The 23,836-nt window shown below is 61.6% G+C and overlaps 2 protein-coding genes and 2 non-coding genes across 10 annotated transcripts; all 4 read left to right on the top strand.

Moving 5' to 3' along the window:
• Window positions 1-1,271: 1,271 nt before the first annotated feature.
• On the top strand, window positions 1,272-5,070 carry VAMP2 (vesicle associated membrane protein 2). Its single transcript, XM_026520917.4, has 5 exons — window positions 1,272-1,368; window positions 1,867-1,987; window positions 2,477-2,635; window positions 2,733-2,784; window positions 3,376-5,070. Coding segments are annotated over exons 1-5 (351 nt in total). The 5' UTR covers window positions 1,272-1,366; the 3' UTR covers window positions 3,393-5,070.
• A 1,696-nt stretch (window positions 5,071-6,766) lies between these two features.
• On the top strand, window positions 6,767-22,038 carry PER1 (period circadian regulator 1). 7 transcript variants are annotated; one of them, XM_026520870.4, is made up of 23 exons: window positions 6,767-6,852; window positions 12,144-12,563; window positions 12,677-12,775; window positions 12,870-13,024; window positions 13,119-13,240; window positions 13,332-13,533; window positions 13,687-13,738; window positions 13,873-14,015; window positions 14,396-14,474; window positions 14,552-14,658; window positions 14,831-14,984; window positions 15,073-15,181; window positions 15,267-15,398; window positions 15,619-15,724; window positions 15,828-15,999; window positions 16,087-16,217; window positions 16,415-16,591; window positions 17,193-17,435; window positions 18,344-18,954; window positions 19,411-19,597; window positions 19,797-19,986; window positions 20,305-20,455; window positions 20,836-22,038. In XM_026520870.4, the coding sequence occupies exons 2-23, from the start codon at window positions 12,289-12,291 to the stop codon at window positions 21,109-21,111; spliced, it is 3,873 nt and encodes a 1,290-aa protein (XP_026376655.2). In that variant the 5' UTR covers window positions 6,767-6,852; window positions 12,144-12,288; the 3' UTR covers window positions 21,112-22,038. The 7 variants fall into 7 exon arrangements, with proteins under 7 accessions (XP_026376655.2, XP_048082859.1, XP_026376653.2 ...); XM_026520868.4 differs by having other exon boundaries at window positions 6,819-10,765; XM_026520871.4 differs by having other exon boundaries at window positions 6,819-10,656.
• A 242-nt stretch (window positions 22,039-22,280) lies between these two features.
• TRNAT-AGU (transfer RNA threonine (anticodon AGU)) lies at window positions 22,281-22,354 on the top strand. The gene has a single exon. It is a non-coding gene; the product is annotated as a tRNA-Thr (tRNA).
• A 467-nt stretch (window positions 22,355-22,821) lies between these two features.
• Window positions 22,822-22,903, top strand: TRNAS-CGA (transfer RNA serine (anticodon CGA)). The gene has a single exon. It is a non-coding gene; the product is annotated as a tRNA-Ser (tRNA).
• Window positions 22,904-23,836: the final 933 nt, after the last annotated feature.

The raw sequence follows: 23,836 nt of genomic DNA on the forward strand, positions 1-23,836 counted from the left end.
CTGCTCCCCTTCCAGGGATGCAGTGAGCACCCCTGCCCCAGGACCATGATGCCTCCCCTAACACACCTCCTCCTTCACTTTTGAGGCTTGCTTTGACCCGCCGCACAGGATCGGCAGCTCATCTGGTCCCATTCTCTCTCGGAAGGGCCAGGCCTGCTGGGGATGAGCCGACTAGAGTGTATGCAGCTGCTGTTTAGAGGATCTAAGGAGAGACCAGTCAGGGATGGAGGGGGGCGTGGATAATCTCCTCTACCGTGTTCAGATCAAGCCATTTAACATACATGTAGCGTCTGCAAATGTAAGGTATGTGGGGTCCAGAGATAGGACAGGAACCAGACAATGTCACACCTATGAGACTAATCCCCACGTAAAGTAGTACCTTGTACCCGGGTACTGCAGGGGCAGCCCTTGCCTACTGTCTTCCCCCTAAAGAGAAAGAGAACACCAAGCAGAAAACCCTCAAAGGCCCTCTCTGTCGCAGCCTGGGGTCAGAGGCTGAGCCCTCCTTCTGTTGCCTGGGAGCTGACCCAACTCTGGGGCAGAGCTGGGTTTTGGCCGGTCTGCGGCCACCATGTGAAGCAGCCCCACGGGATAGCCTCGTGCCCTCCACTTTCGGCCTTAACCTTGCCCAACCTCAGTCAAGCACCCCTTGTCCGAGCCCCAGTTGTGAGGAGCGGCAGCTTGCACACTTGGCAGTGACTGGCTTGGGGTGGGGGCAAGAGCCTGCCTCTTCCTTCACACCTCGCGACTCAGTGGGCGGGGGCCTCAGGCCTCCCCTGAGCGGTCCACTGGCTGGACGGGCCCAGGGCACCTGCTCCCGCTCGCTCGGTCCACCTCACCAGCAGGGTCCCAGCTACCCGCATTGCCCCGGAGACCTGCACTTGCCCCAGACCACTGCAAACCCTTATGGTCGCCGGCGTTGGGGCCCGCGCGCAGGCCGAGGCCTTGGTGGTGGTGGGGAATTGGGGTGCGGACTGGTTTACGGGTTTCGCGGGTGCGGGAGGACGTGGCCCGGGGCTTAGGGGCGCAGTCAGGGCCAGGGGGCAGAGGCGTGGGGCGGCTGTGAGGGTACGGGGCGGGTCGGCGGAGGGTACGCGGAGCCGCAGCGGCAGGGCTCCGCGCTCACGGAGCTGCGGCAGGGGCGGGGCCCTCGCGGTCCACCGCCCGGCCGGCCGCGCCCCGCCCCCACCGCCCCGCTCCCGACGCACCGCCCGCCGCGCCCCGCCCCCGCCCGCAGTGCCCGGATGTGGGTGACGTGCGGCCGCCATCTTCCCGTCCCGGGCAGCCAGCGCTAGTCGGAGCCAGCGCGAGCTGTCGCCGCCGCCGCCGCAGCTGCCGAGTCGTCCGCCCGCCCGCCGCCCCCGCCATGTGAGTCGGCCGCCCGCGCCTGCCCCGGGCCTGCCTGCACCGGCCGCCGCCCTTGGGAGCCGGTCCGGGGAGCGCCCGGGGTTCGGCCAGCGCCCCCAGCCCAGGCCGGCGCCCGTGACTGCGCGCGGGCAGCTGGAGAGCGCCGCGTCCCCGGGCTGGCAGCGCGGGCGGTGGCCGCGGGAGGGAGCGGACCCCGCGTCCGCCCGCCCGTGGCCTCGCCGCTGCCTGTCATTTCGGGTCGACCCCGGACCTTGTCTTTGAGGTCGCCCTTATTTGACGGGCGGGGAAACTGAGGCCCGGAGGGGGGAGGGGGCCTGACTCAAGGTCACGCAGCTAAGCGGTAGCGGGGCCGGACGGAGTCCAGGGCTCCCATCGGGTGGCCTTCCTCCGGGGAAGGAGAAAGGGAGGGACGGATGGATGGACCGGAGGATGGGCGGAGCCCTGGCCGCGGGGCCGGTGGCTCCAGGCTTCGGGTCTTAATACGTCCCTGCCCCTCAGGTCGGCTACCGCTGCCACCGCCCCCCCTGCCGCCCCGGCTGGGGAGGGAGGCCCCCCTGCGCCCCCTCCAAACCTCACCAGTAACAGGAGACTGCAGCAGACTCAGGCCCAGGTGGATGAGGTGAGCCGGGGGGGGGGGGGGGGGGGGAGGTGTCCGGTGTCCGAGGCAGTGGGAAGGACCCTGAGGGTTGGCAAACCGGTGGGGGGCCCATTCTGGGTGGGAGGTGATGAGTTTTTGAGTTTGGGGACAAAGACATACCCTGCCCTTTCCCTGTTCGGCTTGCATTTGTACCGACCCTGGGGTGTTAGTCAGCCTTGGTAGCCTGGGGCGGGTTCAGTCGGGGCAGGTGTGGTCTGGTGATGGACAGGCTGCTTGAGGCTCAGTACATAAGAGGGTGCTGCTCTGACATCCGACATGTCTGGCTGTCAGCATGCCCCTGATGTGTGCTCCTTGCATGTTCCCAGGTGTGCTAGGCATGTTCTCTGTGTGTCCTTGGCATGTTAGCCTGGCAACATCGGGGTGCATGTTCCCTCTGTGGGTGCATGGTTGAGGAGTGCCCTCATTGAGGCGGCCTTGGCACACCCCCTGCCTCGTGGGCCCCTCCCCCAGGTGGTGGACATCATGAGGGTGAACGTGGACAAGGTCCTGGAGCGGGACCAGAAGCTGTCAGAGCTGGACGACCGTGCAGATGCACTCCAGGCAGGGGCCTCCCAGTTTGAAACAAGTGCAGCCAAGCTCAAGCGCAAATACTGGTGGAAAAACCTCAAGGTAGGGGCGGAGGCATGCCAGAGGGCTAGGGTGAGAACTGACAGAGGGGTGGCTGGGAGTGTCATGGTCTGTTACTGACCCCCCCTCTCACCCCCAGATGATGATCATCTTGGGAGTGATTTGCGCCATCATCCTCATCATCATCATCGGTGAGTAGGGCAGCAGTGGCTAGGGCCCTTTCTCCGGAGAGGTTTCCCCTTCTGGGTTTTGAAGGTCATTAACCTAGTTTTTACTATTCAGCAAAAAGCATATATAGCTACCAATGCAGCTGTGATTCATCTAGAGCCCCAAACCTTGCTGTTGTTTAGCCTGCACTTTGCCTGGTTCTAGGCAACTTTTGTTAAGATTTTTGAAAACAGGAAAGCTGGTGGATCCCCACTACTCCTAGAGGATCCTTTTGGGGCCTAAACCTAGTCTGGGAACCCTGGAATTGGGAAGTGGGAGAGCAGGCAAGGCCCAGGGGCTTGAGACATGGCTAGGAAGCCAAACACCGTACTGTTTGAGAATTTGTGGGCCCAGATTGCCCAGAGGATTAAGAGTCTGTGGCCCTAAGGCCATACCTTGGAGTTGTAGAGACCTTGAAACCTACCAGTCCAGCCCCTTGCTTTACAGATGAAGAACCTAAGGCTGAGAGGGCTGGGGAGTGGGGAGGATGGGAGCAGGGCCAGGCCTGACACACTGCTTTCTCTCTCTCTCTTTCTCCCCTCTCTCTCTTCTTCTTTCTCTTTCCCTCTCTACAGTTTACTTCAGCTCTTAAACCCCTGAGGAGCCTGCCCTGCCCAGAGAAGGGCCTCTCCCCCTACCCCATCCCCAGCCGCTCCTCCACCTCTCAGCCATATCTTCTAGCCCCCCTCCCCTGGATCCGTGTGTATGTGTCCCTGTGTGTGTGCCCCCCTGTAAATAGCCAGCTGTTATTTATACATATATAATATTATATATATTTGGTCTGTTTGTAGTTTTATTACTAGAAGATTTTTCCGGTTGTCCTTAACACCCCTTCCTGAGGTTCCCATCTCTCTTCTCTTTTCCTTCTTCCCCTTCCCTCTCTTCCTGACCAGCCCTGAATCCCTTCATTTGCATCTGCTATGCAATAGTCCCTCTTCCTCTCTTCCTTCCCTTGGATTTAGCTGATCCTTCCTCCCACCCTAGCCTTCCCTGTACCTCCACTCCCTACAAAAAACAAAAACAAAAAAACAAAAAGCAACTGTCCAGGCTTCCCATGGTGCATCTTCTCTGCATCTTTGGGAGGCCCTGAGACTGGCCCCACTTGGTCCTAAGAATCCCAAGGTCTTCTGGGAGCTTCCAGCATGTTAATTAGCATTCATTTACATATTGACATCCGTTTTGGTTTCCTCCTTTTTTGTTCATCCCTCTTCATTCTTCCAACCCATGTTTCTTTTTTACTGAGGAGTTAGTCCCCATGGTCCTTGTAATCAGTCTTTCATTTGCATGACATTACTTGCAGGTGGTGGGAGCCTGGGCTTTTGGGGAGCCAGGCTCTTCTGGCCCCCAAAATCACCCCCTCCTAGCCCCTCTAGTCTGGTTTGCCTCCCTATCCCCATTTCCAAACCTCTTGTCCCCACCCCTCCCTCCCCCCAGCTGGTGTGTAAGTGTCTTGGAGTTCAGTGTCACGATGGACCAATAGTTTTGCCACTTGGAGTCTCTCCCCACATTCCTGCTCCCCAGTTTTCATGTGGGGCACTCAACCGACATTCCCATGGGGTCTCCCTCCCTCCCATCCGCCTGATCTGCCTCCTCCTCCTCCCACCAGGAGAGTTTGGGGGTTGGCCACAATCTGACTCTTTTGGGAGAGATGGCTGCCAGTGTGTGGGGGGTCATCACTGCCTTGGGGAGGAGTGGGGCAGGGCAGAGAATCCCCCCAATTCCTGCCTGAAATCTGGCCCCACCCTTGCTGGGGTTTGGACTGAAAACTCCCCTCCCCATTTTGGGGGGGTGTTGCTCCCATCACTGCCCAGCTCCTCTGACTGCCCCCCTGAATTCAGGGTGGGGGTACTAGTCACTGCCAATGTGTGTATGGGACTTGCTGGAAGATGGGGATTCTCGCCCCTCTCCAGGGCAGTTGAGCCCAGAGAGTTGTCTTCTCCGTAGGTGAAGTGATAAGAGGAAGGGTCTAATGTCTTTTTAAATGGCACAATTTTAGGGGTCTGAGGGTGCAGTCCCTTAACGTGCTGGAGGGGACCCCCCCAAACTCTTTCTTCCCCCCACACTCAAGGTTTCTGTGTGGAGGGGGAGCAGGGAGATCTAAGCTGTGGTGTGAAAGGGTAGGGAGAGATGCTGGGGGTGGGGGAGCTGTGTTCTAGACCCCCCCATATTATCCCAGTGTCCCCTGCCCCCCTTTCCCTCGCCCCATGCCCCCAATTCTGTGACGCATCCAGATTGTGAAAATGTACAATAAATGTGTAATGAGTAACCAGCTGGTGTGTGTTCTAAGACCTTTTCTTAAGCAGTGGGAAGGGTGTAGGATCTGCCTTGTAACAGGAAAGTTGGGAAGGTGCGTTTGGAATGGACTGAGCTTTGCCTGAGGGCCTGACCTTGGGCCGAGCAAAGTGTGATTCCCAAAGTGGCCACGGGTAGGCGCCAGGCTCTGATAAAGAGGAAGTGTTCTTGATCACTTGTCAGCGTGGTGAACCTTGAGGCTTGGGCCTGGAGGCATGCCCCTGCTCTTTGGTGGATCCCTCTCCAACCCTTGATTTAATTCCAAGATGCTCTGCAGTCGCTCCCATGGTCATTTACTCCTAGGCCTGGAGTCGATGGCCGACTTCTGCGAAACGTCTCTTCCCCTGGGTTCCTCTCACAGTGCCTGCATCCCGAAGAGGTTGTTAAATACAGAGGAGATCTGCTCAGGGAGACCTGGCCATAGACTAGCTTGCTAGCCCTGGACCCTATTGTAGGACTGGTGACTCTAGACCCCACGCTGAACTCCCTTGGCCTTGAGGCTGATGACGTCCCTGACGTGGCAGCCCCTAGCACCCCCGACCCCAGATGCTGCAGCAATGTGCTGGATGAGCTCTGGAAGCCTGACTTCCCGGACTGCAGCATGAGGTGACTCCTAGTTACTGTTTCCCTAACCGCCAAGGATGCTTTTGCAAACAGACGTTCTAATGGGCCCAGGTGATTCTTACAATTAGGTACGCCATCCTCATGATAATGTCCCCCATTTACCGAGGGCTCACTACGTTCCTCGCGGTGCTCAGCGTTTTCGCGCTTCATCTGCTGGGGGTTTCCAAACCCTCACACCCGCCCTCTTTATCGTGTCAGGGACCTGGGTTTAAATCTTGGCCTCATTACTGGCTGGAGTGTTAATCCAGACAGATTATGTAACCTCTCTGGAGCCCAGTCTCCTTTGTGGGGCGGAGTAGTAGTGAGACGGCCTCCGGGCTTGGGAGAAGCGCCTGGCTTGGTCCACAGAGAACGACCCCGAGGCAGCCATCATCTTCCTCCTCCTCCTCCTCCTCCTCCTCCTCATCACGCGGCGCTGAGATCTGAAGACCTCTCCACCGTTATGACGGCCCCTTCCAGCTTCGCGGGGCTTTAGTGACCCAGGGCCGGAGACTCAGCGCGGGGGGGCGCTCTGGTCACGCCCAGGACAGCTCGCCCGGGTCTCGGCACAAAGCTCCCCCAACCAACGCCACTGCCGCTCATATCTGCGCCTGCGTGCAGGTCACACTCCCTGCGCCTGCGCAGACTCCGCAGTCCCCGGTAAGAGTGTCGTCAAGGAAAATCCCCAGCTTCCAGGTAAACAAGTTGCCGCGTGAGACCGCCGGCACGTGTCCTCTACAGCTCCGAGACCTCTCAGCCAATGAGAAACTTTGGAGGGCTGGACTCGCCTTTGCGTCCCGGATCCGGGCAGGTCGGAGGACGGCGCCACAGCCAATAAGAACCTCCGAAGTGGATGGGGGCGTGCCTTTCGGCCAGACTCCCAATCAACGTGCCGGGGTGGGCCCTCTCGCACGTGGAGCTGTCACTGCGGGTGGGCAGACTGGCCAATGAGAAGATGACGGTGGCCGTCGGCGCCAATGGCGGCGGCCCGGGGGCCGGGCGGCCGCACGCGGAGCGGGGCATGGGTCGGGTCCCCCGGGCCAATAAGCTTGAGGGGCGTGGCCGCGCCGCGGGTGGGCGGGCCTGAGGGGGGGAGCTCTTCCAGGCGCTGCCTTCCAGCTGGGGAAGAAGCTGTGGCCTGTGCGTGCGCGCTGGGGGTGAGTGCTCGCGGGTGGGCGGAGACCAGCGGAGACCGGTGTGCGCCTCTCCGGAGTGGTGTGTCCTCTCCGGGGCGGTGTTAGTGGAGTGGGGTGGGGGCATCATGCGAATGCCAGATCCCCCGCGGTGGGAGCTCTGAGGGTCGTGGGGAATGGGACCCAGAGGGACGAGGGCGGGAGTCTCCGACAACTGACAGATTCCTCGCTGCCCTAGGTGCCTGGACCCACCCCACCCCCGCCCGGACTGGCCCAGGGAGTCCTGGGAGGGTGGGGCTTGGAAGCCATTAGCTCCCTGGGAGCTGAGACCCCTGCTCCCGGGGCGGTGTGGGGACCGGGTTCCTGAGAGCCGGTGGGGGACGTTCCAGGGCTTGGCTACTGTTTGGGTAGGCACCTTAAGCACAAAATGACACGGGTTCTGAGGCTGGAGGGAGGCCCTGATAGGGCAGGTGAGAGGGTACCAAAGGGTTGACGTGGTGATTCGAGAACGGGTGGTGAGATGATGTGTGTGACCCCAAGCCCGTCGCATCACGGGCTCTGGATGTCTTTCTCGTGTTTAGGGGAGGGTTTGGGCCTCAAAGTCATCCCTGGGAGTAAAGGCGGAGTAGCCACTGTCCTGGGAGGGTTGTGCGGACTGTCTGTGCACGTGTCTTCCCGAGCCCCAGGACACTGCTCTCTGTACAAACACCCGGGCCTGTGGCAAAGTGACCCGGGGTACGGTGGAAGAGTGAGCAGGTGAGGCCCCCAGGAACTCCCTGAGGCTGGTGGCTGCTGGGGTGATCTCAAGGACTTTGCAAGCATGTGAAAATTGGGGCTGAGATGAATTGTGGCCAGCATGTGGGGAGTGCCGACTGGGTGTCAGAACAGGCCCAGGGAGAGGAGGGTCTGGATGCATCTGTGTTCCAGGCACTAGACTTAGAATCGGCTGGATATTTGAGAGGTTCCGATCCCCCAGTGCTGGGAATCTCCGCACAGGTGCCCGGAGGGTAAGACACGAGAATGACAAGCCATGATCAGAACTCAGATTTGAATCCTGGGCTCCACTTGTTAAGAGCCGAATACACGTTGTGAGGCAAATTTAGTAACTTCTGAGCCTTAGTTGGTTCTGTGGAATGGGGGTAATACCCATCTCCCAGAGTTGTTCTGGGGATTAAATAAGATAATATATATGTGGTGCTTAGTGCAATGCCTGGGTCATGGTTTATTGTTTTTTGTTTTGTTTTCCTTTTAGCTAAAAAATAAAATAAAATGGTTATAGGATGTCAAAACAACAGGGACAGGAATGCTGTGGTTGGGAACTATTCTCACATTCTCAAGTTTTTCAGCAAGTTTTGGTGACTCCCTCCTCATTTCCCTCTTCCTGGGCCTTTTGGTCGTTAGGCAACAGCCCAAACCCTCATTCACCCTTTCATCCCTCTCCCAGGATCCAGGCCCCGGGCTGGGCCACTTGCTCTGTCCCAGTTCGATTTCCTCATCCTACACCCATTCTTCTGCCTGCCCCTCCTCCCTCTCTCTGCTGCCATAGTAACAAGAGATTCCAGCTCCGAGGGGGCCTCTGGGAAGGAGCAAAGGTGCGTGTTCTCTCGCAGAACCTGGGCCTCCAGCGTCCCCGCCCCAGCTCTTTGGGATTGGGCCAGCAGATGTGTACAGTTTGGGAGAGGGGGGAAGCCAGTGCCAGGAGCCGCAGGAACAGGCCGAGGGGAGGGCGAATGCGAGTCTGGAGAAGAGAGCCAGGGGCGGGGGCGGGGTACCCCTTCCTCCTAATCCTCTCTCCAGGAATCCGTGGCTTTGGGACAGGACGGCTGTCTTTGGTTGGGGGAGGCGCCCAGGCTGGGTGCATGTCCTGGGCCACCAGCCAAGAGTACATGATGTTCCCAAGTGCGCTGGCCGCCGCCCTCTCAGGCTGGCCGCCTCCCAAACCGCTGCCTCTCCAGCCTCCCTGTCCCACATTCCCCGGCTGCCTTGCTCCGCCCTCTTCCTCCGCTTTGACGTCACCGCTCCCTCCCGCCCCCTCGCCTCCATTGACGGCAGCAGGGCCTGGTTACTGTGGGGACTATGAGGCAGGACAGCCGGGGCCTTGAGAGCAGGTGGGGGCCCCGGAGCGCTCGACCCCTTTGTCTATGCAGAAGACAGACCTGGAGGTGGGGGTGGGAGAGCACGGACTGCCTGTGTCAGCGGAGATTACACCTAGACCCCAGAGAAGAACAGGGAGGAAGAAAAACCCTGTTTCCAGAGGAGAGGGGTCTGAAAATGAGACGGGGGACGGGGCCACAATCTGAGTTGGGGGGCATTTCCAAGGAGACGCGACTGAGAATCCAGGCTCCTGAATCCTTTGTTTCCTGTGTTTTCTTGCTTCGGTTTTTTCTGGGTTATTTTATGACATCCCTGTGCCCCAGCTTTTCCACAGAGCCCTCCCCCTGGCCCCTCCACGGGGAACACCATTGTTAAGGAAAGCTTAGGCCACGTGACAGTGAGGGAGTGCACCCACAGCTGATTATGTCAGCATCAGCTTGGGGGCCACCCACGTTAATGGGGAGCCCTGAGAGGAACCACTCATGGCGTTCTTGGATAGAGGGGTCTGTGTCACTGCATGTTCCCCCCAGCTCAGCCTGGCACTTTATCTCCCCCAGGTAGGACTCAGTGTTTTTCCCTTTACAAAAAGCATAATTTCTGGCACCTTCTCCATTGCTGAGGCCCCTTCCCCTCCCTTCTCTATCCTTTTTAACCGCAAAATCACCATATTTATTGATCACCCACGGCGTGTCAGGTTCTGTCCCGGGGACTGGGGAAAAGAGTGAGGTGACAGATGAGGTCCTCTGCTTTCTTTTGTCCTAAGGCTGGGGATCTGAAGCCCTTGTGGCCCCACCTGTGTCTCTCCGGGGTCCCAGTTGGTCTCTTCCCTCAGCCACCCTCTTTGCTCCTCCTGTAGTCCTGGCTTCCTGGCCCCCACTTTTGGGGCAGCCCTAGCTGTGGGTGGCTGCATCTTCAGGACTGAAGCAGCACTAGTCACCACGTAGGCTGCCCGGAGACCTTTTCTCTGATTGGGTACAGAAGCACCTGGCATTGTTTCCCTTCACAGCCCTTACTGGCCCTGGCTGCCCCTTCTGTTGTTTGCATTCTCCCCTGCACTCCACCCCCTGTCACGCGGGGACCCTCAATTGCCATCCTCCTGGCTGTCCACAGGATTTGAAGTGTCAGAGGAAGGGCCTGGATAAAATGGCTTTATTGTGATGACGAAGCTGGGGAGAGGAACCCAGGAGAGGCCAGGCTGGGTTTCTGGGTGCCCCCGTCCTCCCAGGGACCAGCCATCTCGCCCAGCCTGGCCCAGCCTCCAGGGTCTGCATTCCTTTCCCCCACCTCTGGCAAGGCCTTGGTGTCCTGTTCCGTAGGGCTGGACAGTCCAGGAAGTAGACCCCTCGTAAGCACCTACCGTGGCCCAGGCATTCTTCCCTGAAGAAGGGCAGGCTATTTCCCCTCCCCGCCCTCCCATTATTCACTGTGCAAGGAGTCCTCGCCTGTTGGTTGTGTGGTGGCGTCTGGGGCCCTTCAGCCCAGCGCCAGCACCCAGGTCCACGTGCGCCCGTGTGTGTGACACAGCCCTGACCTCAGTAGGGGCCAGTAGCCAATCAGGGGCCGGGACGGGATCCCCAGCCAATCGGGGGCGGGGCCTGCGGCTCCGCCGGCAGGAGTCCAATGAGGGGCAGTGCCTGGCATTATGCAACCCGCCTCCTGGCCCCGCGAAGCTTCCATTCGGCTGAGGGCTGCAACGGCGGCGGGCAGGCGGCCGGAGGGCGCTCGCGCGGCCAGGTAGGCATCTCCAGGGCCACCCGGGGACCGATCTCCCGCCCCAAGTCGGACCGCCGCCACTTCCAGCCTGAGGCGCTGCTCTCGGCCCTGGCGCTCAGACGGCACACGGGTAATGCGCCTTCCTTGCCGCTGTCCACCCCCTCGCTGCCGTGGGGAACATAGGTGTTGCTCGCAACCCTGCACCGGCTGTCCGCACTCCTGATCCGCTTACCTTACCTCCAGCCTTGACCTCTCCTCCCAGCTACCCGGCCCCACGCCCCACCCTCGGCAGTCATGCCCCCGCCGCCTTTCTTGTCACGCGGGGGTCCCTGCTTTTGCCCCGGCACCAGGACCCTTTCGGGCTTTCCGCGCTCCCCGCGCTCCCCCCTCCAATCCCTGGCCCCGCGCCGGCCGTGATGTAAGCCTGGTTCAGGCTGGAACATCCCGTTCCCGGCGCTAGTTCCTGCTGTTGGCCACAGCCTTCCTTTTTCTACTGGCGCTCCGAAAATGCTCCGGGGGTTGGGGGTGTGGTTGGACGAGGAGTAGGAGAAGAACTATCCGCTGGCGGTTGTGTGTCCCTTGCTCACAGCTGAGTGTGTCCGCTTCGGATGGGGGTGGGGTGGGATCTAGAAAAGTAGAGGACTGAGGAGAGAGGATTCCCGAGTCCCTGACAATGGCAGGTGCCGGCTTGGGACCTGGGGGTCGGGAGAGGGCGCAGGGGTCAGAGAAGGACCGGCTGTATCGTCTTGACCAGAACGACTGGGATCCAGGCGATCCAGCTTTCGCGCGGAGGGCGGTGGCGGTTGTGTTTTGCCCTGGGGAGCAAGGCCGGCTTCTGGAATCCCGTTGGGCCGCCCTTCTTCATATGGCCACCGGGCCCTCCAGGGCCTGAGGGTGTATTAGAGGTGGGCGACCCGCGGCCGCGCCCGCCAGTGTGGGAGTGGGTCGATCCCCGGCTCCGTCGGGAAATGGGGGAGGGGTCGCCCCTCCCGGCCTCCTGTGGTCCCTCCAGCAACCGCTGAGCTCAGCTGCTGACGTCGGTTTCCCTGGCGACCGCGGCGGCGGCGGAAGCGCGTGGTGGGGCCGCGCATGTCCGTGCGCATGTGCAGCGGGGGTGGCACCGCCCCCAGATAAAATTAGCCCGAAGGCCTAAATATAGGCGGCGACTGGCATACCCCCTGCTCCGAGGCCTTGGAGTCCCGGGCAGAGTGGGGGCCTGATGGGAATTTGGGGATGGGAAGCGTCCGGGCTTTGGTTCTCGTGGACTACTCAGTCTGTTTTCCCAGGCCACGCTGGCAGGGGACGTGGAGGAAGGCCCGAGAGAGGCCCCTTCCCACCTGCAATCCCTCTACCGGGATAGGAAACAGAACTTGCCCAGGATCCCCGTCGGAAGCCTGGGTCCTAGGGGCGTGGGGTCAGACAGGGGATGTCTGAGTGAAGCCGGCAGGTGCTGTAAAGTTAACAGCTCACCCTTCTCCAAGTCCTCCTTCTTTGGTCTCCTTGCCCAGGTACTGCCTGTGATCGAACTTCTCAATCCTCAGAGGCTTGGATCTCCCACCTCACTCCCCCAGCCAGGCCGCCCGGCCCCCGTGTGCGCTCGTGGTGGCCTCTCTGCCTTCTCTGTTTTCCCCCTGTCCTCCCCATGGCCCAGACATGAGTGGCCCCCTAGAAGGGGCTGATGGGGGAGGGGACCCCGGGCCGGGGGAATCCTTTTGCCCTGGAGGGGCCCCATCCCCTGGGCCTCCTCAGCACCGGTCTTGCCCTGGTCCTGGCCTGGCTGATGACACAGATGCCAACAGCAATGGCTCCAGCGGCAATGAATCCAATGGGCCTGAGTCCCGCGGCGCATCTCAGCGGAGCTCCCATAGCTCGTCCTCTGGCAACGGCAAGGACTCAGCCCTGCTGGAGACCACTGAGAGCAGCAAGAGGTGTGTATGCATGTGTTGCAGGGCCCGGGAGTAGTCTTAGGAGCAGGCTGGCTAGAGTCCAGGCCCCTGCTCTTGGCCACTTTCTCACCTTGGGCCTGTTGCTTCTCCCCTAGCACGAACTCTCAGAGTCTGTCGCCACCTAGCAGTTCCATTGCCTACAGCCTCCTGAGTGCCAGCTCGGAGCAGGACAACCCGTCTACCAGCGGCTGCAGGTTGGTGAGGTTGAGGGCCAGAGGAGAAGGCTGGGGGCCCGGGCCACGATGTGGGGCTCATGGCTCTACCCCTCCCTCCCTGTGGACCCTGCAGCAGTGAACAGTCAGCCCGGGCGAGGACCCAGAAGGAACTCATGACGGCTCTGCGGGAGCTCAAGCTTCGGCTGCCGCCCGAGCGCCGGGGCAAGGGCCGCTCTGGGACCCTGGCCACGCTCCAGTACGCTCTGGCCTGTGTCAAGCAGGTGCAGGGTGAGTGGCATTGACGGGGACGGCACGGCCAGGTCCTGGGCTGCGGCGGTGGGGCAGTCTCCTCACCAGATACCTCGCTCCCTTCACCCTGCAGCCAACCAGGAGTACTACCAGCAGTGGAGCCTGGAGGAGGGCGAGCCTTGTGCCATGGACATGTCCACCTACACCCTGGAGGAGCTGGAGCACATCACGTCCGAGTATACGCTGCGCAACCAGGTCAGCCGCAGCCCGGCCTCACGTCCCGTGCACCCCCACCCCCTACGGGCACAGCTCCTGAATCGACTTCTGTCCCCGCTTTCCTGCCTAGGATACCTTCTCCGTGGCCGTCTCCTTCCTGACAGGCCGCATCGTCTACATTTCGGAGCAGGCGGGTGTCTTGCTGCGCTGCAAGCGGGATGTGTTCCGGGGCGCCCGCTTCTCGGAGCTGCTGGCTCCGCAGGATGTGGGCATCTTCTATGGTTCCACTGCCCCGTCTCGCCTGCCCACCTGGGGCGCTGGGACCTCAGCAGGTGAGGTCCCCGAGTGCTTGAGGGGGAGGGACAAGCAGTCCCAGGAAGCTGCTGCTGTGAGGGACCAGGGGACCCCAGCTTTTCCTCACCGGGTTCTTTTTAGCCCAGGGTGAGGTGGGGGGCTGTTCTTAGTGCCTCTTTGGTCTGTTTCAGGTTCAGGCGTCAAGGACTTCACCCAGGAGAAGGCTGTTTTCTGCCGTATCAGGTAGGTGGGGGAAGTGGGAGCAGACCCCCTCCCACCTTCCCCTCCCCCGCGTCTTTGCTGTGTGGGTCTTGACCTTGAGTTGAAGGGTGCGTGGCTGTCTACTGAGTCACTAATGCCTCTGTTTCCCTTGCTAGAGGAGGTCCTGACCGGGATTCAGGGCCTCGGTACCAGCCATTCCGCCTCACGCCATACGTGACCAAGATCCGGGTCTCCGATGGAGCCCCAGCACAGCCGTGCTGCCTTCTCATCGCAGAGCGCATCCACTCGGGTTACGAAGGTGTGTAGGCAACGGGTTTGGCCTGCGAGGGGGTAGGAGGAGGGTGACTTCTCTAGGCTAGGGGAGAGGCAGGACATGAGTCTGGGAGGCATATCTCAGCTCTTCAGAATTTTGGAACGGAGAAGGTACTTGAAAGGATAAAGGTTTGAGCCCGTTTTTAGAGGGAGTATGGGATAAGCACCCTGAGCTAGGAGTGGGGAAAGGAGAACGCTTTGGTTCTCAGTGTGGGGTAGAATGGTCCAGACCATCTCTGTAGGCTAGACGGCCCTGGGCAGGGCCATGGGGAGGATTGCCAGCCAGCTTGGGCCCCTCTCGAGAAGCGGGCAGAGAAGCTGGACCACTCTGGATAAAATCCAATGGCCACACTTCCTGTGCCTCAGCTCCCCGGATCCCCCCCGACAAGAGAATCTTTACCACACGGCACACACCCAGCTGCCTCTTCCAAGACGTGGACGAGAGGTGAGCGCAGGACCTGGGGGAAAATGGGGTGGCCGGGGCCGAGGCCATGGCTACTCTGATGCCACCTCCCCTTTCAGGGCTGCGCCGCTGCTGGGCTACCTGCCCCAGGATCTCCTGGGGGCCCCAGTGCTCCTGTTCCTGCATCCTGAGGACCGGCCCCTCATGCTGGCCATCCACAAGAAGAGTGAGTCCTCTTTTTCCTGCTCTCCCTTCTCGGCTCTCTGCGGGGCTTCCCCACGGCTGTGCTTGTGGTTGTATCTCTTGGGGCCTTGGTCTCTCGGCTCTCCAGGGGGTGGCCCTCTGCTTTGCCCAGCTCTCCCTCCTGCTGACCCTCCCCTCGTTTTCCACTCCTTCAGTCCTGCAGTTGGCCGGCCAGCCCTTTGACCACTCCCCTATCCGCTTCTGTGCCCGGAATGGGGAGTATGTCACCATGGACACCAGCTGGGCTGGCTTCGTGCACCCCTGGAGCCGCAAGGTGGCCTTTGTCTTGGGCCGCCACAAAGTACGCACGTAAGTGGGCCCTGCCCCAGAGCTGGCTTCGTGGGCTGGGTCTGTGCAGGAGGGGACAGGTCTCAGCTTCCCCTTCTCCACCCTGCAGGGCACCTCTGAACGAGGACGTGTTTACTCCGCCGGCCCCTGGCCCAGCTCTGGCTCTGGACGCTGACATCCAGGGGCTCTCGGAGCAGATACACCGGCTGCTGTTACAGGTGACTGTGGAGGGGTGGGGCTTGGCGATGAGGCGGAGTGGGGAGCAGGGCTAAGACATCTAACCCATTCCTCCTCCTGCCTCAGCCCGTGCACAGCCCCAGTCCCACGGGGCTCTGTGGAGTGGGCCCTGTCGCTTCCCCGGGCCCTCTCCTCAGTCCTGGCTCCTCCAGTGACAGCAACGGGGGTGATGCCGAGGGGCCTGGGCCCCCTGCGCCGGTGAGTGTCCATCTTCCAGTTCGCCCCCTGGTCTGGCTTCCCCTGGTGCTCTCAGAATCGGCGTGGGCAGGTGCAGAGGGTCTGAGCCCCACTCCTCTGCCTTTTTCTTCTCCCACACTCCGTGCCCTCCACACCTGTCCACTGCTACCTCTCGTTGCTCTGGGCCCTGGGCCCTGACACTGGCCAGACGCCCGCAATGCTGACCTGCTCTGCCCCACAGGTGACGTTCCAGCAGATCTGTAAGGACGTGCATCTGGTGAAGCATCAGGGTCAGCAGCTTTTCATTGAGTCCCGCGCCCGGCCTCCGCCCCGGCCCCGCCTCCCTGGTCAGTGGGTGAGGGTGTGGCTGAGGAGTGAGACCTGGGGGTCCCCTGACTTTCGCCCCAACCCAGAGGAGCTCATCTCTTTCTTTTTCTCTCCTTGGCCCAGCTACAGGCACATTCAAGGCCAAGACCCTTTCCTGCCAGTCCCCAGACGCAGAACTGGAAACGGTCCCTGCTCCTGTCCAGGCCCCGCTCACCTTGACCCCTGAGGAGGCTGAGAGAAAAGAGGCCTCCGGTTGTTCCTACCAGCAGATCAACTGCCTGGACGGCATCCTCAGGTACGGCCATCCTGGAACCCTCGCCCCCTTGGGCCCCGGCCCCACCGCACCCCCGGCCCTGCCCTCATGTCAGCTGGTCCCCGCCAGGTACCTGGAAAGCTGCAACGTCCCCGGCACGACCAAGCGGAAGTGTGCGTCCTCCTCCTCCTGCACCACCTCCTCGGCCTCCGACGACGACAAGCAGAGGACTGGCCCGGTCCTTCTGGGGGCCAGGAAAGGTAAAGCCCCCGCGTGAGCCCTGCCCCTGCTGCCCCGTCCTGGCCCACTGGCCCCACGTCTCTACGCTTCTGCCTTTGGGGCCCTCCCCTTACTTTGCCCTGTTCCCCTCCCAGCCTTCAGATTTGCAGACTCGTTCCCCCCACCCCATTTCCTCCAAGGACCTCCTGGTGGTAACTGGCACCATCTCTCTGCACAGATCCATCGGCGGTGCTGTCTGGGGAGGGGGCCACCCCACAGAAGGAGTCAGTGGTAGGAGGCACCCTGAGCCCGCTCGCCCTGGCCAATAAGGCAGAGAGCGTGGTGTCCGTCACCAGCCAGTGTAGCTTCAGCTCCACCATCGTCCATGTGGGAGACAAGAAGCCCCCGGAGTCGGGTATGGGCGTGGAGTGGGGGGTTCCACTTGGTGCCCCAGCCAGACCTCCCTCCTGCCTGCCTTTTCCTTCCTGTCTGGCCCTGAGCGGAGGAAGGGGGCTTTCATCCCAGCTCGGGGTTCCTGCCTCTTGCTGTCCACCCCCGCCAGCCTTTGCTGCCTCGTCTTTCCTGTTCTTCCTGTCTGTTCGCACACAAGGCCTAGGGTGGAGGGTTCAAGCCCAAGGGGCTGACCACGGAGTGTCTGAGGGCGAGGACTGTTGAAAACCCCTGAAGGGGCTTTGGGCATTGTCCTGGAGAACATGTGAGGGGAGGGCAAGGGGTAGCTTCCCTCCCGAGGAGAGTCCTGGAGGGGTCATCCTAGGGTACTGTCACTGGAGGGGACTCGGTATCCTCTGTCACCCCGGGGGACCACTTTGCACGGAAAAGAGGACCCAGAACCAGTCCTAGTGGGGACGAGGCCAGGAGATGCACCCAGGGCCCAAGCTTGGCCAGGGGGCAGGGCCAGGCGTTGTCTGGGCTGCTGGAGGGGGAGGGTGTGCTGTGGCTGTGGGAACCCCTGAGGTGATTCCAATGACCTTTCCCCCCTGTCTCCCTTTTCTCAGACATCATCATGATGGAGGACCTGCCTGGCCTGGCTCCGGGCCCAGCCCCCAGCCCAGCCCCCAGCCCCACGGTAGCCCCCGACCCAGCCCCAGATGCCTACCGCCCAGTGGGCCTGACCAAGGCCGTGCTGTCCCTGCACACACAGAAGGAGGAGCGGGCCTTCCTCAGCCGCTTCCGAGACCTCAGCCGACTGCGGGCGCTCGATGGCTCCTCCCCGGCCCCCCTGGCCCCTGGCGAGCGAGGTAGCCACCCCAGATGTCCTGGAGCCTTGTCCTCTGCCCAGTCTAGGACCAGACTGTCGGGGGTGGGGCAGGGGGTGCTTGAGGGAGATGTTCCTGCTCCAGGGACCCAGGCTGCCGTGGCCTCCACCACCAGGGCCGTGCATAGGGACAGGCCCCCGGGTAGCCTCTCCCCGCTGGGCTGGGGTTCTGGGCTGCAGCCAGAGGAGGGCGGCCTGGGGGGCTGGCGCTGAGACGGGCAGATGGAGTGCTCTGCCCCAGGTAAGCTGTTTCAAGCCCAGCTTGGGGGCAGGGGCGCAAGTACGGCTGCTTCCGACCCAGTTGTCGCCGGTTAAGAAACCTTTATAGACCCCTGGCCCACACGGGCCAGGCCAGCGGGGCCAACTCCCACAGGGTTGGGGCTTCAAGGGCAGGACGTCAGCCCTCCAGGTGCCTGAGAGAGGATCCCTGCAGGCAGATGCAGGACTCAGGACTGGGCTTTCCCACCCACCTCGTCGCTTGAGCTAGGCCGAGCGAGGCCTCAACTGGCAGGAGGAGCGCCCAGGCTGGCGTTGCAGTGGGAGTCTGGCAGAGGGACCGGAGCCGCCTGCCCCTTCGTCCGCGGACCCACCCTGCTTCCTCCCATCCACCACCGTGCCTCTGCTTTCTGTGCACCCCCAGCTCCGCCCCACCTGTGACTTTTCCTTTCCTGGCTCCTTTTGCAATAAATCCCCCTGTCCCTGCGTCCTGTGGTTCTTCCCTGAATGTTCCCTCTCTGCCCCAGAGTCCCCTCGTGATCTGGGCGGCCCGGAGGCCCAGCTCTCTCCGTGGCCTTCTGCCCTCTCCAGGGTCAGAGTGGCAGAGCTGCGTGGGGGGGCAGGGATGCTAACCCCCAGGTTGAGGCCCTCGCTAATGCTGGTCTCTCCCCACAGGCTGCCACCACGGCCCCACACCCCCTGGTCGCCGACACCACTGCCGATCCAGAGCCAAGCGCTCCCGCCACCACCAGACCCCCCGGGCTGAAGCCCCCTGCTATGGCTCCCACCCGTCGTCTGTGTCACCCTCTGCCCCCTGGCCCCCCCCACCAGCCACTACTCCCTTCCCAGCTGTGGTCCAGTCCTACCCTCTCCCAATGTTCTCCCCACGAGGAGGCCCCCAGCCTCTTCCCTCTGCCCCCACAGCTGGGCCGCCTGCAGCTTTCCCTGCCCCGCTGGTGACCCCCATGGTAGCCTTGGTACTCCCTAACTATCTGTTCCCCAGCCCATCCAGCTATCCCTATGGGGTAGCCCAGACCCCTGCCGAAGGGCCTCCAACTCCCGCCTCCCACTCCCCTTCCCCGTCCCTGCCCCCAGCGCCCCCCAGCCCTCCCCATCGGCCGGACTCTCCACTATTCAACTCGAGATGCAGCTCCCCACTCCAGCTGAATCTCCTGCAGCTTGAGGAGCCCCCCCGTGCTGAAGGGGGTGCTGTTGCAGGGGGCCCTGGGAGCAGTGCTGGGCCCCCGCCTCCCAGTGAGGAGGCCGCTGAGCCAGAGGCCAGACTGGTGAGCAGTGACCCCCGGGCATCCTTTTACCAGCCCCACGAAGCCCCCCTCTGCCTTCCTCCTCTTCTTCCTCGCGCTCCTCCCGGTCCCGCGCCCGCCTGGTGTCTCGGTCTCCAGAAGATGGTGGCATGGGATGGGAGACCCCAGCTGAATCTCTGAATGAGGCAGAAATCCGCTGCCTCATCTGTGGAGTGGGGACAATCCTGTCTGTCTGACAGGTGGCGAGGACATCCCAATAACTTCTGAGAGCGCATCGGCCTCCTGGAAAGGGCCCAGCGTCACGGCCCTCCTCTTCGCCAGCTCTCTGCTCTCTCATCCCGGCCCCACTGTCATGGAGTGGGAACAGAGACCACTGGGGTGGGGTGTGTCCCCACAGCCAGTGGAAGCAGTTGAAATGCAGCCTGGGGGTTGATCCCTTAATCCCGTCCTGTTCCCCTCCCCCTCCGCCTCCTCCAGGTGGAGGTGACTGAGTCCTCCAACCAGGACGCGCTGTCGGGCTCCAGCGACCTGCTGGAGTTGCTGCTTCAGGAGGACTCTCGGTCAGGCACGGGCTCCGCTGCCTCAGGCTCCCTGGGCTCTGGCCTGGGCTCTGGGTCTGGGTCAGGCTCCCACGAGGGAGGCAGCACCTCAGCCAGCATCACACGTGAGTGCCCCCCCGCCTCCCAAACACCTCCAGCCCAGGGTAGGACAGTGACCGGGGCCTTGGGAGGCCAGGCCCCCGCCCTAGCTGAGCTGTCTGGGCCCAGTGAGCTGCAACATGGCCTTGAGGGAGGGCTTGGGAGGCCCTGGGGCTGGGGCACCGGCCTGACTCTCGCGGCTGCCCCCGCCCCTCCGTTTCACAGGCAGTAGTCAGAGCAGCCACACGAGCAAGTACTTCGGCAGCATTGACTCTTCCGAGGCCGAAGCCGGGGCTGCCCAGGCCAGGGCTGAGCCTGGGGACCAAGTCATTAAGTACGTGCTCCAGGACCCCATCTGGCTCCTCATGGCCAACGCCGACCAGCGTGTCATGATGACCTACCAGGTGCCGTCCAGGTGAGGAAGCTCAGAGGCCCCCTCTGCCCCCCTGTCGGAGGTGTGCTGGTCCACCCGCACTTCCCAGCGAACTTGGGGTTTTCTTTTCCGGGGGCTGGCTCTGTCCTGGCGCTTCCGGCCCTATCCACTGCCCCTTGGAGACCCACCATCAGTTCCTTCCAGGCCGGGAGCGAGCTTTCCTAGTCTGGAAGACCTGACCCCTTGGAGCCCCGGTTGAGAGGAAGGAGGAGCAGGAGGCCGTGGGTGGGGGGAAGGGCAGCCTCCTGGGCTCTGGCCCTGGCTCCCAGCCTCTGCCTTCTGAACCCCTTCCCCGGGCAGGGACATGGCCTCTGTGCTGAAGCAGGACCGGGAGCGGCTGCGGGCCATGCAGAAGCAGCAGCCTCGGTTCTCAGAGGACCAGCGCAGGGAACTGGGTGCTGTGCACTCCTGGGTCCGGAAGGGTCAGCTGCCTCGGGCCCTCGATGTGATGGTGAGAGGCGGCTGGGCCGGGAGGGAGAAGAGAGGATCGAGGCTGCGGGCTGATCCCCTCCTTGTCCTCGGTGGTTAATTCTGAAGGATGTTAATTGCACTAAGCTTGCTGCTGGGTTGGATAGCACTTAACCACACGAGTCTTTGTAGAGATTTTCTGGGCCAATCCTATGTGATGGACATTGTGATTGTGTCCTAGTGGGGTCTAGATACAGGGCACAGTACGCTTTCCAATCTTGTTGGCCCGCGTGCATCTATGTGAATGGGTATTTCTTTGGGAGGACATTTTGGGAAACACTCCTGGGCTGGGGGATAGGGGGAGCTGGGGTGGCAGGTTAGCAGGAAGGACCTCGCCTCACTTATGCCCTTTCTCCCTGCAAGGCCTGTGTGGATTGCGGTAGTAGCACCCAAGACCCCGGCCACCCCGATGACCCCCTCTTCTCGGAACTGGATGGACTGGGACTGGAGCCTATGGAGGAGGGCGGAGGCGAGGGTGGGGGCGGGGGTGGTGAGGGTGAGGGTGAGGGCGCAGAAGAGGCCCAGGCTCAAGCTGGGGCCAGGGTCTCCAGCTCTCAGGACCTGGCCATGGAGGAAGAGGAACAAGGTGGGCGCTCATCCAGTCCAACCTTACCTGCTACGGAAAATGGCACCAGCTAGACCACATTTGGGGGCCCCCTCCAGCAGTGCATGAGAAGCTTTCTTCTCCCGCGTTCCACCTGTCAGAACTCAGATGTGGCTGGACCAACCAATAGGAAACTGCCCCAGCTTCTCCCACGTAGGGGGCGGGACCCCCCATCAGCAGCCCAGGATCCAGGGGCTGCCTCCAGCTCCTGAGGGGACAGAGCGGGGGACTCCTCCGCCCAGCCCAGAGAAGCCTCACCTCCCACCTCTGGTGAGGAGCCCTTCCTTCCCCTGGACAAGGTTGCTGACCAGCTGCTCAAGTGGTCTGTCCAAGTCCCGGCTGAGCCCGAGTCCGGTCCCTGAGGGTTGGGGCTGCACTTATTTATTGGGGGAGACAGCCCTCTCTCCCACCTCCTCCCTAGAGGGGAGGGGGAGGGCCTGAGGCCCAAGCAGGACCCAGCGGTCCAACCCCTAGCTGCTCCAGGGTGGGGGAGGTTGGTGGACCATGGAGTCCCTGGTGCTGCCCCTCAGGTGGGACCCAGGTGTTCTCAGCTGTACCCTCTACCGATGGCATTTGTGTTTTTGATATTGTGTCTGTTGTTATTTTTTAATACAAAGAGAAGAAAAAAAAAACCACCAGGACTTTGTGGAATGAAATCTGGGGGTTGGCAGGGAGCTCGTTGTGGGGGAGGTGTGGCCCCGCTTCCAGGGAGGTTGTAGTGAGCGTGAGCGACCCCTTCCTGGAGCCCCAGCCCTCTGCTCCGCACACCCTTTCCGGCGGAAGGGCCTTGCCGAGCCTGTCAGTCTCCGTCTAACTCGGACCCTGCGCCCCCGTCACCTTGCTTCAGCTGGGTGTGTCGTGGAAAGGAGGGCTAGGGGCGGCTGGTGAGCCCGCCCAGCCTGCGGGCGCTCTGAAGCAGGCGGGGGTGTTTAGCTGCTCCGTCACCCTGTCACCACGTAGGAGAGGGCCCAGTCCACGGGGGCTGCGGGGCGTGAGGTCACGCACCCATTCGTGGTCGAATTGGCCCCCTGAGTTGTGGGACGGGAGGGGCGGAGCGTTAAGTCTCCGGCTTCGGACTTGGGAGGGGAAGGGAAGCCTTGGAACCGAGGTCACGAAGGACCCGCGGCGATCTTTGTTCCACGGTTCTCGTTTACTGACATCTGTGAGTCACTGATCTACCTCCAGACGCAAGGCGCCTTCCGCCGGCGCCGTGGCTTAGCTGGTTAAAGCGCCTGTCTAGTAAACAGGAGATCCTGGGTTCGAATCCCAGCGGTGCCTGGGCTCGCAGGAGGCGGTATATTATTGCTGCAAGGGCAACGCGCTTCCAATCTTCCCAAAGGCTGTTCGTGGGGCACCTTCCGAAAGATTCTTATTCTTCCCCAGCCAATTCCACCTTGAGCTTCCGCTCCCGCGCACTTTTAGTGGGAAGTCAGAGTCTGACTCACGCTTCGCTTTCACGAACCGGGGGGGATGCGGGCTTCCGTTGCGTTCGAGGACGGGGAACCCTGGGCTTGGGCTCGGGCTCGGGCTCATTTTGTTGGGGGCTGTACTGAGTCGTGGGCGGGGAGAGACAGCGGGAAGACCGCGGCTTCCGCCGGGCCGCGGACTGCTGCAGGGGGAGGCGCGACTCGGGAGCCCCGGGCGGGGCGCACGCGCACAGACATCCCGAGACGGAGGGGCGGGGCCGGCGGGAGGCGGGCCCGTTGATAGGCAGCTATAGTGGCGCAGGCCCGAACCCGCACGCGGCTGTGATGGCCGAGTGGTTAAGGCGTTGGACTCGAAATCCAATGGGGTCTCCCCGCGCAGGTTCGAATCCTGCTCACAGCGTGTGTACTTTTGGGAACAGCGCGTTACTGCCCTTGGAGGAGAAAGCCATTTGTTTTCCTAGTGCTTCCTTCCCTTGGGAAAGATACCGCATTTATTCTCCGGGCCTCCGCCACCCGCGACCAGCGCGCGAGCGCCCCCTTGCGGCCCTTACGCTCCTTTCTGCACCTCCTCCGACGGGTGTGTCATGTAAAAGTCACTTAACTACTAATTTGAATTCTTCACCAAATCCGGGTGGCTTCTCCGTGCTATTCGGCAGTCGTCTGACATCCTCCTTATCCCTCCCCCCTGCAAGTCTCCCATAAGACTGTGTCATCCGTTCTTTCACCCCAAGCCACGAGTCCCTTCTTCCATTCTGGAGCGATTTCCCCATCGATATCCGTAATCGCACCTGCCTGCCTACCTGTCTGTGGTTACATGCTTCTCCTTTCCCTCAATGGTGTAGACGAACTTTCCACCTAACTAAGGCCAACCCCTGCACTTACTAGATCTCCCATTCCGCCCGGCCCACAGGGGCCCAAGAACGTTGCTCTCCTTCCAGTACCAAACAGGACAATAGAAGCTATCCTGAGACCACGCCGCCCCACTTCGGCTCCCACTCCGTCTCTCTGTTCCTCTCTTCCGCAAAACATGTTATCATATACCTACTCCGCCAATTCCCTCTTCCCATTCTCCTTGGAACCCTCTCTAATCAAGTGCCTCCCACCCCATTCATCAAAGATGCTCTTGTTACCAGGTTACCAAATGCCTATGCATTGCTAAATCCACTGATCACTCCTTACAGATGCTTACCCTCCCCTTAGAAAGGCTGTCTTCACTGGCCCTCTGGGACACCCTAACTCTTCCGATATTCCTTCTACATCATTAGCAGCTCACGCGCATGCTCCTTTGCTGCTTGATCGCCTGCATCTCTAAATGTCAGAGTGTTCCCACCGC

This window comes from Ursus arctos, unplaced genomic scaffold (assembly GCF_023065955.2).
Source record: "Ursus arctos isolate Adak ecotype North America unplaced genomic scaffold, UrsArc2.0 scaffold_14, whole genome shotgun sequence".
NCBI classification, from domain to species: Eukaryota; Metazoa; Chordata; class Mammalia; order Carnivora; family Ursidae; genus Ursus; species Ursus arctos.